This window comes from Equus quagga, chromosome 5 (assembly GCF_021613505.1).
Source record: "Equus quagga isolate Etosha38 chromosome 5, UCLA_HA_Equagga_1.0, whole genome shotgun sequence".
Lineage (NCBI taxonomy): Eukaryota > Metazoa > Chordata > Mammalia > Perissodactyla > Equidae > Equus > Equus quagga.
The window spans coordinates 88355585-88374855 of record NC_060271.1 but is presented as its reverse complement, the minus strand read 5'-3'; the positions used below and the strand labels follow the sequence as shown (position 1 = coordinate 88374855).

Sequence of the window (19271 nt, the reverse complement as noted above, 5' to 3'; positions counted from 1 at the left end):
AACATTTTAATGACCACTTCAGAGATAAACTGAGCTTCAACTAGAAAAAAGAATCAAGAGTTTCAATCATGTCAATACTTCAACAGTTACTTTTATGAATAGCTTTTAAATTATGATATAATAAAAACAAATGACTCTTTAATTTGCCTTATATATATATTTAAATTAAAAACTTGCCCTCTTTGGGCATACAATGGAGAAAAGAAAGTCTTTTCAACAAATGGTACTGGGAAAACTGGAAAGCCACATGTAAAAGAATGAAAATTGACCATTCTTTTTCACCATTCACCAAAACAAACTCAAAATGGATCAAAGACCTAAAGCTGAGACCTGAAACCATAAGGCTTCTAGAAGAAAATGTAGGCAGTACACCCTTTGACATCAATATTAAAAGGATCTTTTCGGACACCATGTCTTCTCAGACAAGGGAAACAAGAGAAAGAATAAACAAATGGGACTTCATCAGACTAAAGAGCTTCTTCAAGGCATGGGAAAACAGGATTGAAACAAAAAAACAACCCACTAACTGGGAAAAAATATTTGCAAGTAATACATCCGACAAAGGCTTAATATCCATAATGTATAAAGAACTCACACAACTCAACAACAAAAAATTAAACAACCTGATCAAAAAATGGGCTGGAGACATGAACAGACATTTCTCCAAAGACGATATACGGATGGCCAATAGGCACATGAAAAGATGTTCATCGTTGCTGATCATCAGGGAAATGCAAATCAAAACTACACTAAGATATCACCTTACACCCATTAGAATGACAAAAATAACTAAAACAAATAGTAACAAATGTTGGAGAGGTTGTGGAGAAAAATGAACCCTCATACACTGCTGGTGGGAATGCAAACTGATGCAGCCACTATGGAGAACAGTATGGAGATTCCTCAAAAAATTAAAATTAGAACTACCATATGATCCAGCTATTCCACTACTGGGTATCTATCCAGAGAGCTTGAAGTCAGCAATTCCAAAAGTCCTATGCACCCCAATGTTTATTGCAGCATTATTTACAATTGCCAAGATGTGGAAGCAACCTAAGTGCCCATCAACAGATGATTGGATAAAGAAGATGTGGTATATATATACAATGGAATACTACTCAGCCGTAAAAAAGAACAAAATCGTCCCATTTGCAACCACATGGATGGACCTTGAGGGAATTATGTTAAGTGAAATAAGCCAGATGGAAAAGGACAATCTCTGTATGACTGCACTCATATGAGGAATTTAAACCTGTAGACAAAGAGAACAGATTAGTGGCTACCAGGGGAAGGGGGTGGGGTGGGGGGTGGGCACAAAGGGTGAAGGGTTGCACCTACAACACGACTGACAGACAATAATATACAACTGAAATTTCACAAGATTGTAACCTATAAACTCAATAAAAAATTTAAAGCAAAAACAAAAACAAAAAAAACCTTGCCCTCTTCCTTCTGCCAGTACCTGCTCTGAGCACTCTTGCCAGAGTTATAGAGACTGCCACATATCCAGCTGATCTCTGACCCACTAATTGTTAAACTAAAAGCTACAAGCAGTAAAAAGGAAGTGGCGCTGTGAAACGGCAATCCAATGTTCAACTAAGATCTTTTACATGAGAGTTTTATAAATGATGAGAGTGTCCAAATTGGTTGAAAAATATTTATCGCATTAAAAAAGTTAGGTAACTTTACATATTAAAAATAATAGAAAGAAAGAGGAGTGGGAGGAGGGTAAAGGGGTAAAGGGGCACATGTGTACGGTGACAAATGGCAACTAGACTTTTGGTGGTGAGCACGATGTAGTCTATACAGAAGTCGAAATATAATGATGTACACCTGAAATTTATATAATGTTATAAACCAATGTTACCTCAATAAAAAAAATAAATAATAGCAAGGAGAAAGATACTCAGTTTTTCTTAGGAAAAAAATTCTCAATAAGCATTTCCACCTGGGCCTGGAATGGTATCTGCTCTAGACAACAGATTCCTCTAGTGTTGACCCTTTATCATTATCGGTGAGGAAAAGCAGACTAGGTTTTATTTAAAAGGGAAGATTTATAAAGATAACTTTCAATAATTTTAAGCACTGCAAGCTAATTTTTAAAAAAAGAAGCAGGAGCAGCTGCAGCACTCCCATTCATGAACATTACTTAAATGACAAGCCTGTTCTAGAACTATTTTGCAGTTCTTCCCCTTTTCTTAAAGAAAAGAAGGACAGTACTATTTCTTTTTTCTTTTTTTTTTTCCTTTAAAGATCATCACCTGAGCTAACATCTGTCGCCACCTCAGCATGGCCTGAGGAGTGGTGCCATGTCCGCGCCTACTATCCAAACCAGTGAAACCCTGGGCCGCCAAAGCAGAGAGTGTGAACCCAACCACTCAGCCACGGGGCCAGCCCCCAGTACTATTTCTTAAGAAAGAAGTTTCTGACAAGTGGATAATGAAGTTGGATTACTTTGACTTCAGGGTGGCACCTACCACCAGGCCCCTCTTCTTGGACATTTGGACATACACATGACAAAAGGATGTGGCTGACAGCCTAAGTGGCACTCCCATCTCCAATTATTAAGGAACTTTCACATCATAATTCATCATTACACACATATATACCAGTCTTCCTAAGATCAAAGGAAAATCAAAAGTAGCTCCTCATAAAAGTGACTGGAAATTCTTCTATTTTAAGATATCTGCTGTAATAAGATTTGATCCAAAACCTCCTATGTACCTACTCCAGTCATCTGATAACAAAACTTGAACACAAGAGTGATGGGAAAGAGCTAAAAAGTATAATTTTAATTTTATTTTCAAAGTTATAGTTTATAGAATCACCAAATAAACTGGTGGTTTATCATCACACATCTTAAATTATTACTCCTGTTAAAATATTACAAGAGCTCTGCTTCCAAGGATCCTTTCCCTAACTTTGAAAATACTGCACCATTTGAAGAAACAAAAACACCAGTGAAGGTCAAAACCTACGTTAATTCCTATAAACACAGAAACACGCTAACGCACTTCTGAAATCTGGCCAAATCACAATGTAGGGCAGAGCAATAATGAAAAGCACAAATTTTGGAGTTGGATGGATGAGCATTTAAATTCTGGCTCTTTTTTTTATTAGCAATGTGACTTTGAGTTTCAATTTCATCATCTGTAAATAGGGATAATAACACTACCTACTTCAAGGGGTTGTTATGATTAAATGAGAGGGCACATGTTCTCACTGTTGTATAAATACTCAGTAAGCGGTGGCAGCCACTACTTCTTGTTTTCCTAAGAGGGGTTTTATCTTGCTGCTTCTAAACATAAGCACACATTGTGGTGTGGCTGTTTCAGATACAAATGATCACTTTGTATATATACACACACAGTTTTTTGCTATCATTATTCTGATTTTTCAAAAACAATAATAACTCAGTAGGTTACAATTATTAAGTCTAAAACATGGTGGTGATATCAGAAAAAAGGATGGTTGAGATGACTTCTCTATGTAACCAAATCTGAAATAGGCAGAGTCTAAATTAGGAGTTCCCTTTTTCTGAAGCTTAGTCTACTAGGCCACGTAGTCCTAAAATTAATGAAAAAAAAGTTAGATAAGGAACTCAACAGTTGGTAAGTAGCAATGTGATAATATGCTGCATTTGATGGGGCAATAGATTTTTAAAGGAAAAGGATTTACTTCACCTTGTATTCCTACTAATTCTGTTATATTACCATTTCTTACTGTAAATTTTAAAGATGTAAAATGTGACAATTCACAAGAATAAGACCACCCAAATTAAAACAATAAACTTCAAAATTTTAAGGCTGCCTCATGTTCTTAGTGTACCCTGCTACCTCTCAACTACCCACATGAGTGGATTAACCACAGCAACCTCTTCTTTCTTGCTGCCTCCTTTACTTATACTTAGCTGGTTCAGGCCAAGAAAAAAGAAAAGCTAGCAAGTAAGCATGCACATCTTTAAGTATTTAAACATATGTATGAATATCCTGCCAACTGCGTTCTTGAATCCGATATACATTATACTATTGTGGTCTTTAGAATTAGCCTTGCTTCTAGTTCTGCTTCACTATGGCACTTCACTCCCAGGCATGTGATTCGTTTTTCCTTGCAGTATGCCACTTGTTTTATATGTTGGGCTCTTTATGCCTGCATCCCTAATAATGGGTTATGAGATTTCTACAATACCTGCTCTGACTCCTCGACATCTGGACTTCTGATTGCCCATCCTAACCAGGACTTGGGTTCTATACAGACCTTGACTAATCGCCATGTCACTCATCCTTTCTCCCCTGGAACGCATGTCCCAGTTGTGTATCAAGAGACAGAATCCTGAACCTGCTCCCATGTCTAATCCCATGTTCCCTCTGATGCAGCAGCTCTGCCTTTATTCAACATTCTTGTGTCCCTTGATCCTTAGTTATGTTCCCGTGTGTATGGCTTAATAACTAGAGTAGTTAAAAAAAGGCAATGCCCATAGAATAAAGGTAGGTAAATAAAACACAAATAAGTATACAGGATGGAGAGACGGTGTGGTTTAAAAACAAACCAAAAGAGACCATGAAGCAGTGTGTCCAATAAATGTGACACACTGGGCAAACTCCTCTTCAAATGAGGGTGATGATTAGTGAAGTGGTCTCAATCTGTGAAGCTGAAAAAAATCATTCAAGCATATCTTCTTTCCAATTCACAGGCACCGGGGATCCATTAAACTTTCAGAGATTAAAAGGGATCACCTTATATACAATGATTGGGAACTCCTGGACTCTTCATCAGTGATTCTCAATAGACGTCAGTGGATTTACACCTGGGTGGTGGCATGGCCAGAACTCTGACAAATCACAACCTTATACATATCATCCTTTTTCAATGAGCGCCATAAAAAGCTGGGAACCTTGTTCTAGGTGATCACCAAGGTCTCCTACAGACCTATGAGTCTGTGATTCTAACGATGCAGACTATCATACACTAGTGTTGTGCTCACAGGGGCATGCTATTGGAGCTACCTTTCATAAGCAAGATGGGATTGAGTTGCTGCATGTCCTCTGAAGAGTTTCTAAAGGTTGCAGCCTGTATATCCAAAACAGAGCAAGGTTACTATTCCCCAACCCATCCATGAAGAGTCTACTTAAAGATCCCTAAGGGCAAAGACAGTGATTTCTATAATTATGAATGTTTTTCAGTGCTTCATTTAGCAACCTTGTAAAAACATGCTTTGCATGGATAAGTGGACCATACAGGGACTGAAACAAGTTCTAACCAACTAATCTATTAAAAAATAGGGCTACAAATTCTGAAAACACCTTAGTAAGCTCAGAAAAAAGTTTGTTGCTTAAAGTGAACCTTCAGTTGGTTTTATATGGTGAAGAGGGAGAATAAAAACTGATTCAGGCAGGGTGCCTGTCAGACACAATAAAAATTGAGAAGTCATGGAAAGTGAACAAAAGCAGAAAATACATATGCTAAATCAGAGAGTCGGGTTAATGAATCAAGACAGCCAGCTCAGGCCTGCACACACAATATGAACTTGAAAGTGTAGCTCTCTGTACTTTAAGTCAAAGCAATTTCATCAAATTCTGTTCTATGAGCTTAAACATAATTAGACAAAACATTGCCCTTTAGAAAAAGTAAGTACATGAATCAATTACAGAGGGGGAAAATTACTGGAGTATCCAATTAAGAGAGATCCTAGATTCAGGGTTTGGAGTTTAAGAGGCCCCTATAAGTACATGCAAAAATGTTGAACATGTGCATTTTTAGGACAAAGGATTCATTGCTTTCTTTAGATTCTTGAGGAGATGATGATCCCAAACTGGTTACAGAATTAAGTAAAAATTCAGTCTTGAATACGCCTTCGTCAGAATTTAAGAAAAGACAATTTTGTAAATATAAACTGGTACCACAGAAATGGTACTGCTTTTATTCTTGGCTACTTTACTTAGAGCAAAGTATGGAGATATTACAAAGTATAACAAATGAAAAGAAAAATGTTCTGATTTGACAAATAAAATTCCAACCACATCAAGTTGTATGTCAAGAAGTAGGTGTTTCATATAACCAAAGTAACATTTAAAAGACACTATATCCACTTACAGCGGATAGAGCGAGCACTGCTTCCCACACACTACCCCTGAGGGACCAATAAGGCAAACTGATAGTACGATATTGCCCTCTACTGGACTCCACTAGTAAAGAGAAACTGGAAAGAATTAAAAGGACTTTAAAGCACTCAGTTTTAAAATGGCTTAATGGAATGCTCTTTTCCCATATATGCAAGTTTAGCCTAATATTAGCATAAGTCTGAGTCATGTATTCTACAGTAATTTTAATGTGGCACTAATTTAACGTGGTGTAGAAGTTTAGAGGAATCAATCATGAATATAACGCAATGTAGAAAAATAACTACTATAATCAATATTTTTCTTAAAACTGTATAGGATCTTGGAGATGAAAAGACTGAACGAAGTCTCTAGTCTAACCAACTATATGGTGCACACCTTCCTTCTATATATCTCTGCCAGTAGGAGCCCGGCCTCGGCTTAAACATTCTGGTGATAGAAAACTCACCATCCCTGAAAACAATCTATCCTGTTCTGAGTAAGTCATTACAGCCGAAAATCATTTCCCTCCTGATTCTATCTCTGCAGCAGAAAACCCCTCAAATATTTAAGCAGAGTAAATTCATCTTACTAAATCATCTATTCTCTGAATTAAATAACCCACGTCCATTCAGTAGTGGCTCCTGGGACCAGGTTTCAGATGTCTCCACCATTCTGAATGCACTCCTCTAAATGTCTATTCGTTTTCCATTGCTGCTATAACAAACTACCACAACCCTAGTGGTTGAGAACAACACAAATGGATCACCTTACAGTTCTTTAGGTCAGCAGTCTGACACAGGTCTCAGGGAGCTAACACCAAGGTGTCAGCAGGGCCGTGTTCCTTTCTGGAGGCTCTCAGCTAGGAGAACCCATTCCCTTGTCTTTGCTAGCTTCTAGAGGCCACCCACATCCCTTGGCTCATGGTCCTTTCCACTATCTTCAAAGTGGGCAACACTGCATCTCTCTGACCATTCTTCTGTAACCACATCGTCCTCTGATCCTGACCTCAGCCAGGAAGGATATTTTTAAGGATTCATGTGATTAGGTTGAACCCACCCAGACAATTCAGAATAATCTCCATTTCGGGGCCCTTAACCTTAATTACATCCACAAAATCCCTTTTTCTTATGTAAGGTAACATATTCACAAGTTGGGGGGATTAGGATGTGGACTACCACAAAATGCCTTCCCATTTTCCTTCTTCCTCCTAAAGTAGAGCATTCCATCTGACTGTGGCACTCAAGGAATGGCCAGCACTGAGTAAAAGAAGATTATCACCTTCCTCTTTCCAGATACTCTACTTCTAGTATTTGGACTAAAATCCAAAGAGGTTATGTAGATCACACCCCTAATCTTACTGGGCTATTAACTAAAACTCCTAAACCTTGTTTATAAACACAGCTTTTAAGCCCCTCCTGCCTCATCCTCTATTTAGCAGTTGTTTCTCTAAACCCAAATATAAGAACTTATGTTTATTCCTATTAAATTTCACCTTGTTAGATTTTCCCTATTCTTGTGATCTTTTTGAATCTCAATTCTAACACTCAACCTGTCTGCTATACTCTCAATTCTATGTCATGTACACCTGTAGTGACTGTTCCCATTATGTCATCACTGATAGAAATTATGAACAGGACAAGATATGATAGGAATCCTGCAGCATATCAGAAATCTGGAAGTTCAGTGATTCCTGAATTTCACTGTGTACATAAACCATCAAGGGGCTTCTATGCCCCATCTCTAGAAATTCTGATTTAGAAGGTCTGAGACAAGGCCCAGAATCTGTCTTCACCACCTTTCCCTAAGTGAGTTTCAGGTAGTTGATCTGGAGAGCACAGGTGGAGAAACACTGTCTAGTTTGATACCAGTCATTAATCAGCTCCTTTTAGGTATGGCCAGTCAGGTATAATCCACCCAAGTGTCTTTACTTCTAGCTCATGTTTCCTGCCACTTTTGGGAAGTTATCACGAGAAAGAAACCTGGTCAAATGAGGAGCTGAATTCCGGTCACACTGGTGCTACTGTATTCCCCCACTCTACCAGTCCTGCTAGGCTGTAAAAGGAAGAAATGATGAGGGCGTGATTTGTTCTTAGCAACTCTGTTTGGTGTGTTGACAACCAAGTCTTCCTTATCCTCAGTACCCACAACTGACTCATTTAGTTCCTGATCTAGAATCTTGCCAGGGTTTTAGGGTCAAGTTCACCAGTTGGCAGTTTACAGAATCAACTTTCTTCGCCTCTGGAACACTGGAAGTGCCCTTAACTGTCTCCAACCATTTGGAAAATCTGTGATCTTCTAAAAGCTCTCAAAGATCATGGACAGATGCAAGTTCTTTCGGAATCCATTCTGGAATGTAATTCACCCAGCCCCAAACACCTGAATGCATTTAGAGACACTTCACTATGTGGAGATTTCATTCTCCCTTACCAATGATCATTCTACCCATTTCAATTTGAAGATTATTTTCCTTGACAGAAAGGACAGAAGCAAAATAGGATTTTCAGAGTTCTGCTTTCTCTATATCATCCATCAGCAATATACCATCAGTTCCAAATAGCATATCCATCCCCTTTTCATGCTCTAAACATAACTTAAGTACCCCAAGTCTTCTTTAGCAATTCTTGCAAGCCTCAACTCATTAGAGATTTTATTTTCCAACTGCTTTCTTACAGATCTAAGACTCCTTCTTACATCTGCATCAATTTGACTTCACTTTTCCTGTGTTTTTTTTTTTTTAAATTGATCTCAGGTTGGCAAAAAATTTGTTAACTGCTGGAGTTGGATGATATGTACACAGGGGTTCATTAGGCTAGTCTTACTACTTTTGAAATTTTCCAAAATAAAAAGTCAAATAAGGGGCTGGCCTAATGGCATAGTGGTTGGGTTTGTGTGCTTTGCTTGAGCAGCCTGGGGTTCGTGGGCTCAGATCCCACCGTGGACCTATATATGGCTTGTCAAGCCATGCTGTGGTGGCATCCCACATACAAAATAGAAGAGGATTGGCACAGACGTTAGCTCAGGGACAATCTTCCTCAAACAAAAAGAGGAAGACTGGCAACAGATGTTAGCTTAGAGCCAATCTTACACCCGCCCCCACCCCCCCCGGCCAAAAAAAAAGTCAAATAAATATACATAAATACAAATGTTTATGTAAATACACAGAGAGACAGAGAGAGAGAGAGAGAGAGACAGAGAGCAAGAATTCTCATTTCTTCTTCATTGGGATGTATTTTTTCCCCTAAGCTTTCTTTTATTGGCTGGGATAATTTGGTTTGAATTAAAGTCTGAATTACACTTTCTCTGAACCTCCCAATCCTTTTAATTTATCTTCCAGCCCAGATTCTTATGCCATTTTTATTTGACTGCCTTATATTTGGACTGTTTAAAATCCACCTATCAAAAATCTAGGATTGGGGCCAGCCCTGTGGCCAAGTGGTTAAGTTTGAGTGCTCTGCTTCAGTGGCCCAGGACTTTGCCAGTTCAGATCCTGGGCTAGGACATGGCACTGCTCATCAAGCCATGCTGAGGCAGCATCCCACATGCCACAACTAGGAAGACCCACAACTAAAAATACATAACTGTGTACCGGTGGGCTTTGGGAGAAAAAGGAAAAATAAAATCTCTTAAAAAAAAATCTAGGATATATTCTAATTATGTCTGTTTCTCCCCTCCTATAAGGAATAAAAATTTTAAAATGTTAAATTTTCATTTAGGACTAGATTAGTTCCCCCATTATCCTTGAGGACAGTGGTCCTCAAAGTGCAGTCCTTGCACCAATAGCACCAACAGCACCTTTGAGCTTGGAAACGAAAATTCATGGGTACCACCCGACCTACTATATCAGAATCTCTGGGGATGGGGCCTGGGAAACTTTCCAAAAGGGTCCTATGAATATTAAAGTTTGAGAATCACTACTCTAGAAGAAACTGTTTCAATCCAAAAGTTGTCAGACAATGTGCTTTTAACCAAATGTGAGTTCCATCAAGTACCTAGAGACTGGGAGTCCCTTATACATTAGCTTTTGTGACTATCATGTGTCTGCAACTCATCACCTTTTCCCTTGGTCAAAGGGCATACAGCATACTTCCACTCCTGTATCTATCCCATTTCTCTCTCTTTTTATTCTCTTCTAGATTGTGTTCAGCATCCTTCCACTCTCAGGATCTCAGGTCTCAGTGCAGGTATATAATTTCTTGCCATATCACACTATTACATCTCTCCTTTTAACCTGAGTCTCATAAAAAAGATTTATTCTTCCATCGTTACATTCAAACAGTAAACCCAAACCCAGTAAGTCACCATGATAATTATGAGATACTTATTACTCTCCTTTATAATCTCAATTTTATCATTTAAATTTTGTATGCTGTTATAAAGACTTTGGAGCCGCTAAGTACTATGTCCAGCTAGTTTCCATATTGTTATCTTTTGTGAATCCCTGGATAGTGCCTCCATTTATTCTGCTTTCCATGTCCTACTTACTGTCTAACAGGGTTTCATCAGTTAATCTGCTTGTTTTTTCTGTTCTTTAGCAGTATTCAGTTTAAAACTGTCCTGACCACATCAGCTAGTTTCTAGGAAAACACACACAGGAGATGTACTCCATCCCTCTCTCCATATTCTACCAAATTCAGTGTAATATGATGATGATTATACTAGCTGCAAGCTTTTGTTTCTACTCTTTTAAATTAGTGTTTTTATAATGATGATAAATAAAAGTTATAGCTGTAGCCAGAAAGGGATTGGTAGGGCCAAGAGCAAGGAGGAGTTAACACAAATTTAATAGTTTTAATTTTTAAAAAATCCTTTACTTGAGGTCATCCCTTTCCTTGGTTTTTTTGCAAGCAGGAACATAATCAATACTAGCCATGTTGAAACAAATCATTTGCTTTCAAATCAATATATCCGTGATCATAATATTCTTCTTTAGAAGCAGAAAAAAACTGAATCAATCAAAAGCGCTCAGTTGTATATTCTCCTCCGAATTATGAGAGAACTAGCATCAATCAATTTCACGTAAATTGATATGCTTATTCTTGGCATAGACAAATAAGTTCTACGTTTTATAAGAGCTAAGTTGAAAAACCACAAAGTAGAAGAAATATGGCTCTAGAGAAGTCACAGAATTTATACTCAAAATGCAAGAATATTCTGAAAACACATAATTTGTTTAAATTAGGATGTGGAACAAGTCAGTTAACTAGTTTGAAAAGCAATTTATATCCAGTCTGGTCTACATAACATATCTCAATTCTAAAGAAGTAATATAAGATGGCAATAAAAGAAAGTAATAAAACATAATAATAAAAGTAAAGCACAAAATGAACCATAAACATAATTTGCTAAAGAAATCTGGGTTGTTAAAGTAGTATACTGCATATGAAACTGCATACTTCTTGAAATAATTATCATTCTTAAGAAATGAACGGGTAAAAATATATTACTCATTAATACAAAGGAAAACAATGAATCACTTAACACACTAAACTCGGGAAATGTACTAATTCCCCAATAATTGAATATTTACATATTTCTGCTAAATGGTTCAGTGGTTAGAATCAGTTACAAAAAATTAGGTAGAGTTTAAGCTGAATAATTCTTTTCAAAAACGCCATCTTCTATTTCTAATATGGAATATAAATACTTCATACGTATTCAACAAATATTGAATTAATATTGTTAAAATCATCACATAATGATAAAAATGGACAAAAATTTTAATGTAAAAATATAAACTTTGAGAAGAAGAGTATGGTGGTAAGATACATAACCACATTTAGAAAATATACTTCTTATTCCTATTTTTGTTACTTAAACACTACAACTTTGTGTGAATAACTTAGCTTGTGGAAGTCTGTTTCTCTCTACCAAAAGTGGACCCTCAAGATGATATCCATGAGAAATGTTTTGACGATTGAATAGAAAATGTCTTTAAGTGTTTACTATAAACTTCAGTATATCATCATCGTCCCTTTTATTCTTCCATTTGGTCACTTATCTTGTCATCAACAGAGACAGCACCTGAAATCATTCTACTCTTTTTCACCTCCCAGCTCTTCTTTACATTCTACCTAGCTTAAACAAGTCTTAAATCAATCTTCACTCTTATGGGGGCTAATAAATATGCTCACCCAAAGAAAGTAATGGTATAGAATGTAATGTTCTGGCGATGCTTTGGGATTCTTGGGGGGAAAGACACTTCATAAATATAAATACGTATGTTTAGAACTCACTGTAGTTTGAGATTACACAGGTCATTCTCCCTATACTTCATTTAACAGTATTAACAAAGATAGTTTTACGTTTTTATGTCAGTTTTGACACACAAGAATGTTACAGTAATGACTATTTTTTTTCCATTTAACAAAGGAAAAAAGTTAAAATAAACATGAGGCTATTTATCTCCCCTTTTCCATTGATTAGAAGAGGTGCCACCTTTTTATATTTTACTCCGGAAAAATAACAAGGTTCATCCTAACTGAAATGACCCCATCCTAGGATCATTATAAAATGCACACATCTGCCCCAGAAGGTCTCTGGAGTCCTGATCAAATCTCTTTCTCTGACCAACATGTCTCATACAGAGCTAACACTCAATGAATGTCTGCTATTGAATGAGGACCTTTAAAAAAGATGGCAGTCCTGTAAGAACAAATTAATTAAACCAATAATGCTTTTTTTTCATTCACTCACTCAACATTATTAAGCAGCTATAATAATGTAATGCTTTCAACATTCAACAAGTACACAAAACGTGAAAAATACAACAGGGTAAGGAATATTTCTCCATCTACATTTTTTGGAGAAATTTCTAGCATGCATTTCACATATAGTTGTATGCCTGTAATGACCTTACCTCTCTTACAGATAGCTGTGGTGGGAAGGAGACTGAAAATACCAAGTTGGTAAATTCAAACCCAGAGGCCTCAACCTTTTGGCACACCTAAAAAAGTATTACACGAAAAGTATTATATAAATTCCCAGGAATTGACGAAAGTTTTACACTAATCTTCATAACATGAATTTTTGGTGCAAGAGATGACACCGAAAAACTTCTAAACTTTCACCTTTGAGCAGGGAACTCTCACAAACCCTGAAATCAAATATTTGCTAATTAGACCCTAAAGACTGATATCACAAGGTACCAAAACAGCAAGGACTTACCTGCAGAACAATCTGTTGAAGGTCAAAAGAGTTTTCTATCAGGTTATCTCATAATTTACACAAGATTTTAAACAAAGTCAAGCCAAATATGGTGCACTTGACAGTTTGAAACCAAAGGTCATCTTATGTTCAATCATGTACCTTCTACAAGGCTGTAAGACTTATCTATTCTAGACACTAATAGGCATGACTAAGAAAGAAGTTTTCTCTAACTCCTTAGTTATGTTAAAGAGCAAAGGGAAAACTGCTATATTTTTCTCCAATGGAATAGCACTCATGACTGAAATACATGGATATATATTTCACTAATTTTCAGCTATCATGTTGATAAAAAGTTAATTTGAGAAGAGCAGGCTTTTGTTTTTTAAGAAAATTAACAAAATGTTTTAATGATTCATTGGTATGAAATAAGTTGAAATGAACGGCATTGTTCCTTTAGGTACAAGAATTCTAGGCCTTATGACTGAAGATCTCTACATAATTGCACATATAATAAAACCAGATTATTACCTTCTTAATGAAGTCTTTTTCACAGAATTCTTGAAGAATCCCTAGGCACACATTGCATATATTTAAGTTTGAGTTGACGCTTCCGTCTTCAATAACGGAGACACTTCCCTCACCATTTTGACTCAGATTATCATTCCCATCAATCCCATCTTCTAGGTCTTGCAGTCGAATTTTCTTGAGAGGTGGGTTTGGAACTTCCAAAATTAATTCATCTTTTTCAGTTTCCAGAAATTTCTGTAGTTCATTGAGTAGCTCCTGGAAAGTTAGTTTAAAAGAAAATAGTAGTAACACTTTGATGATGCTCTTAAGGGTAAAATGAAGCATGAAAATAGGAGTAAAAACTATGATACGTAGGAGACTTATACAATGTTGATTTATATCAATTCTGTAGCAATCAATTAACTTTATTAGCCAACAGAGGCTTTCTAGGGAATTTAAAAGAGAATTAGCTAACTCCTATAATATATGTGTGAATATTTTTTTCAAAAGAGTTTCACATATTAGTGAAACTGAAGTCCTAAATCTGAGGCATAGAGGCTCTATTAACAAATTTATTAATTTGGTTTGTATTTCTGTTGTGAGGGTCATTCACTAGCTAATTTCAGTTAAAAAAAAAACCACTTCAATTCTAATTATTAAAAAATAGAAATACAAAATGAATTTCCATCCTTGTTATGTTATTTAATAATCTCACAATCACTAAAACCTCACATGTGCAATATTTATTATGAAATCTGAAAAATTAGACAGAGATTCGAAATCTATTAAGAATAATTTCAAAGTAATTTACTAAACAAAGCTAAACAGATGCTGGCAATGCTGAAATTTGGCACCATAATTACATACCACTTATATACACTAATTGAAAGAAGCCCTCTAATACTTACATATGTATGTGTACATACATGTATATATATGAATAGAACAGATCAAAATTTAAGTACATTTACCAAAAAAATTGTCTTCAAATATTTTCATGTTTATTTACATAAAATGATACAAATAAAAGTTGGTAACACTAAGCCTCTTAACATAATACATATTTTAAATCTTACAACATATGTGTAGAATAATAGATTATCATGTGTCTGAAAAAAAATGTGTAAGGGGAGTTACACAAAACCAGTCATTACTTCATAGTCATAGTGTGTAAAAATGAATATACACATAGATACTAATCATCATAGCATATGTACCATTTCCAGTTTTCAAAGTGTTTTCACATACTTTATTAGATTTTGTCCCTTAAAATCCTGTGAGGTGGATGTTATCATCACTCCCATTTACAGAGGAAAGTGGTAGAACTGGGATTCAAATCCATGTCTTCTAGCTCCAAATTCTAGGCTTTGGATTCATACAGACAGTTCATATCCTAGCTTGCTCACTTAATAGCTGTGTAACTTTGGGCAGGTTGCTTAACCTCTCTGTGCCTCAGTTTCTTCATCTGAAAATAGAGACATAGTATGTACTTACCTAGTAGGTTATTAGGATTATATGAGAGCTTGACATATAATAATCCTGTATGAATACTGGATCTCATTATTATTTCTAAAATAATAGGAACAACTAATACAAGGGAAAAATGACTGCTATTACTAACTTCCAGGCAATTTTTAAAAATTATAGGGAACTGAGTGTGTGTGTACATACTGTTTATATAGGTATATATTTACATATATATATATAATCACTATCTGCCTCTGAAAAGAAGATCACTATTAGAATCAAATTTATCTCACAAAATATGTTATATATTTTGTGAAAGTATTCTATTAAATGTCAAAGCTCTCTGTATATTACCATAAATGTCAAAGATCTATGTATATTACTTTTGTTGTTATTAATAGCAGTAAATAATGATGATGATAAGCATTTACTCTAGAGGGTTGCAAATTCCTATTTATAAGTACAAATGGTAATACAGAAAACAGAAAAAGAAAAAAGGCTCCCAAATCCACAATGCTTTTACTTAATAGAAGATCTCAGGACTATCACTCCCTCCTGTTACATCTTAGAAATGTCTGGCAATAAGGACTATTTTGTGATATTCTAGATACTCTTTAGGAGAAGTCTATGCAAACATTAAATGCACCGAGAAACTGCTCCACAAATATCCCACTACATTAAATGTTAGATATAATCACTTAAGAAGGAACTTACATTTTTATAGTAATGGAAATTCCAAAATTACCATTATCAGCAATTGTTTTACTATATATACATGTTTTTTAATTTCATGAAGAGGTAGGGATAAACACTTGCCCTCAAACGGACAGGTATTCATTTAAAAATAGAGAAACTTTCTTAACTCAAAAAAAAAAGAAAATACCTTGTAGGGAAGTTTGTAAGGGGCATGAAAATCCACACCACAGAATCTGAAGATACATCTTGGACAGGTACCAGTACTGAGCAACAACTGGGCCACATGCTTGTTTTCCTCAGTCAGTGGAAACATATTGAAGAATTATAACTAGAAAAAAAGAAAAAGTAAAACTAATAAGCATCTTTTGTGTTTGACTTTCATAACTATGTCATCAGCTTTAGGGATAAAAACTAGTTTTCATTTGAAAAATACTATTTCATACTCTCCAATAATGTCCCTTTGATTACACGCATATTAAAACATAAATTTGCAGGAAATTTATTAGATGGATCAGGTAAAAGTGTCTAATTGTCAAGGAACTTAGTTTAGCATTCCGGATTATGATAAAGTGTATCAATATAACTCAATCAATCAAAAGAAATAAAAATAAAAATAATCAAGAATGGTTGTCTCTGAGGAGGCTAACGAAAGCAAGTACACAGAGTGAAATTTTGCTTTTCATTTTGTACCATTCAGTACTGTTTGAGAACAGAGTCGAAAATTCAGTAAACTTTTCCTGTTAGAAATTAAAAGGGTTTACTAGAAAAAGGTAATCAGATCAGTCTATATTATACTTGACTAAACTTAATGATAGTTAAGCTGTCAAGTATTTAAAACAAATTGATCAGTAGATCCAAAAACATCAATTTTAGTTTGATGAAATAACTAAATGACAACCAACTACCAGCATAATGAGAAAAATCTGTTCCTTTCATGCATAAGTAAAACCTCCCACACAAATAAATTAAATGAAAATATTTGAGTACTTACTGTCTAAAACAAGGTGCTACTCTTTGCAATTTGAATAAACTCATTTAGAAACATAATATACAGAGAATGGGGTAAAATCCAATATAATTCTCTTTTACCAGGAAGGAGGGATGGGGCAAAAATAGATATTCTTCTGACTAATGAATCAACTAACATTACTCTAAAATGAAGAACTATCGATATTTTATAAAACAATGATTGCATGACAATGTTGTGGCATGGTATAACCGTTGTCATGCAGATAAAAGACAGTGGCACGTTTTAATGTGTGCAGTTTCATAATTCAAATGAATTACTTCAAATTTGTGGGAGAGTGAAGCTGTTATCAACTGCTTACTATGAAGATGTGATTCTTAGAATTAGTTTGTGTTTTCCAACCTTTTAAAACCCAATACTTACTTGTAAGCTTCTAAATGTTTGTGGCCACTTATCAAGAGTAGATCCTTGACACAAAATAATGAGGCAGACGGGTATACAGTTCTACAGAACTCTTCACCATAAAAATCAGTTCAGCAGCCAGGACTAAACAAAACAGATTGCCTCTGGTTGGGTTCTAATTCAGGTGAATATGTGAGTTGGCAGGAAGAGAAAGAGAAGAAAATCAGGCTTGTCTGGACACACCAGAAAGAAGTTTCAGACACCTGGATTGGGAAACACTGATTTAGGGTTCCCTAAGTAAATCTGAGCTCTAGGGCATTTTTACGCAAATGTACAGAATATGTGGAGAACACCCTCTACATAATGAAGCTCTGTGCAGTCATTATTATCTACAAGTGATCTGAATCCCTTCCCCCAGCCCATTTAATCTGCTAGTTTGACGGTGAGAAGCGGTTGGAATTCTGTGAAGGCCTGATTATAAGCATTTAAAGCATATCCCTGATTGCACTTCCCTCACAAATAAACTGTTTCTGTCTCACCCTTCAAGTTATCTTTTCTCCTCCTTTCTATCAGTTAGAAGTGAATTAAACGAAGTTAAGAATTTCATTTAATTCAGAATTAACCTTTAACTCAGAAAAAGAAACAAACCCTCCTGTCTAACAACTAAGTGATGAGTATGTGCCTAAGAAGGACACTTTGTATCAAAGACTTCCCTGGGATTTAAGTTAATAGTTTCATTAAAATGTATGCTTTCTTCCCTTTGGCTTAAGGATTGAAAGTTTATCTCCCCAGTAGGTTCACTAGAATAAAGGTATCAGGCAACAATCTAGCGACTTCTCAAGCACCTTAACATTAAAGGAGGAAATACTTATGCCTTAAATTTGGTTGTTTCATCTTGATGTACACCACTGAAATAACAGGATTGCATAAGACATCAGAAACCAGTTGTTCCATAGGAGATTCATTATCTTTGAAAGGAAGCTCTGAGAAATGCATCCCATACTGTAAGATTTTCATTGTTGGTTGCCTTTGTTAAGATTTTTGCTTTTCGTTTACGTGTTCGTTTAACAGAAACAGCTGGAACAAGTCATTGGAACAGAACCTCCTCCCAAGTGTCAGGATCCCTACAGGGATCGAGTGCCCTCTCTCGAGTGATAACTGGCTCAGTCTCTGGTTTACTAGAGGAGAGGACAGACTTTCTCTTTACCTCTCGGACGATTACAGAAACCATTCACTGCAAACAGGGAAGGAGCAGGGAATGTGAAAAACCACCAAAACGACCAGATTGAGTCTCACAACCTGTGATTTGTAAAACTCATTTCCACAGAGAAGGGTGTCATTCATCTCGTGGGGGTGGGGGTGGGGTCTGGATCTCCAAAGAAGGTGCTGACAACTTCACAGCGCTACCGATACACTCAGCAGTGGAATCTACTCTAGACTCTTGGAAATTCATCCAAGGTCTAAGCTCGAGTTTCCCCTTTGGCCAAGCAAGCCCTTACCCCCTTCCGTCAGGTCCAAGAAACTTCCCACTCACCCCTCCTTGCTAACAAAGACGCTCCAGCTGGAAGGAAACGACCCCCTCCATCCCCAACTCTCCAGTACCCAGTCCGCACCCCCTGACCTCAGACCTCCCTGCCTCACCTTCTCCCAAGACGTCGGAGCCTGAGATTTAACCCCTTGCAGCCCTAAGAGGGAACGGGGAAGACTAAAGACAACGCACCTATTGCGTCTAGCAATTCTGTTCCCCGAGGAAACGAGAGCTTTAGAACGAAAGTACCAGCCCCTCTCGCGAGGACTGAGTGAACTCTCCCCTGCTTATTTGTAGGGAAATCAGTAAAACTGCTTAGGATGCCGCCACACACCCCACCTCCCCGGAGAATGTAGGACAGCTAGGGACGGAGCTCCTGGCCTGAATTGCACTAGTCCTGGAGAAGCCTCCTAGAGACTCCTACGTCTAGGACATCGTAGCCGCTGCCAGAAATATC

At 36.6% G+C, this 19271-nt stretch overlaps 1 protein-coding gene across 3 annotated transcripts in view; it reads right to left on the bottom strand.

The window, feature by feature from the left end:
• Positions 1 to 19204, bottom strand: part of PUS10 (pseudouridine synthase 10) — a 71909-nt gene extending 52705 nt beyond the window's left edge. The window contains exons 1-5 of one of the 3 annotated variants that reach the window (XM_046661098.1): positions 18928 to 19204; positions 17308 to 17461; positions 16105 to 16245; positions 13776 to 14030; positions 12958 to 13044 (exon numbers count right to left, since the gene is read on the bottom strand). In XM_046661098.1, the coding sequence (XP_046517054.1) occupies positions 12958 to 13044; positions 13776 to 14030; positions 16105 to 16230 (468 nt within the window). In that variant the 5' untranslated portion in view covers positions 16231 to 16245; positions 17308 to 17461; positions 18928 to 19204. The remainder of the gene's footprint in view (positions 1 to 12957; positions 13045 to 13775; positions 14031 to 16104; positions 16246 to 17307; positions 17462 to 18927) is intronic. The other 2 variants (XM_046661099.1, XM_046661100.1) reach the window with 2 other exon arrangements.
• Positions 19205 to 19271: the final 67 nt, after the last annotated feature.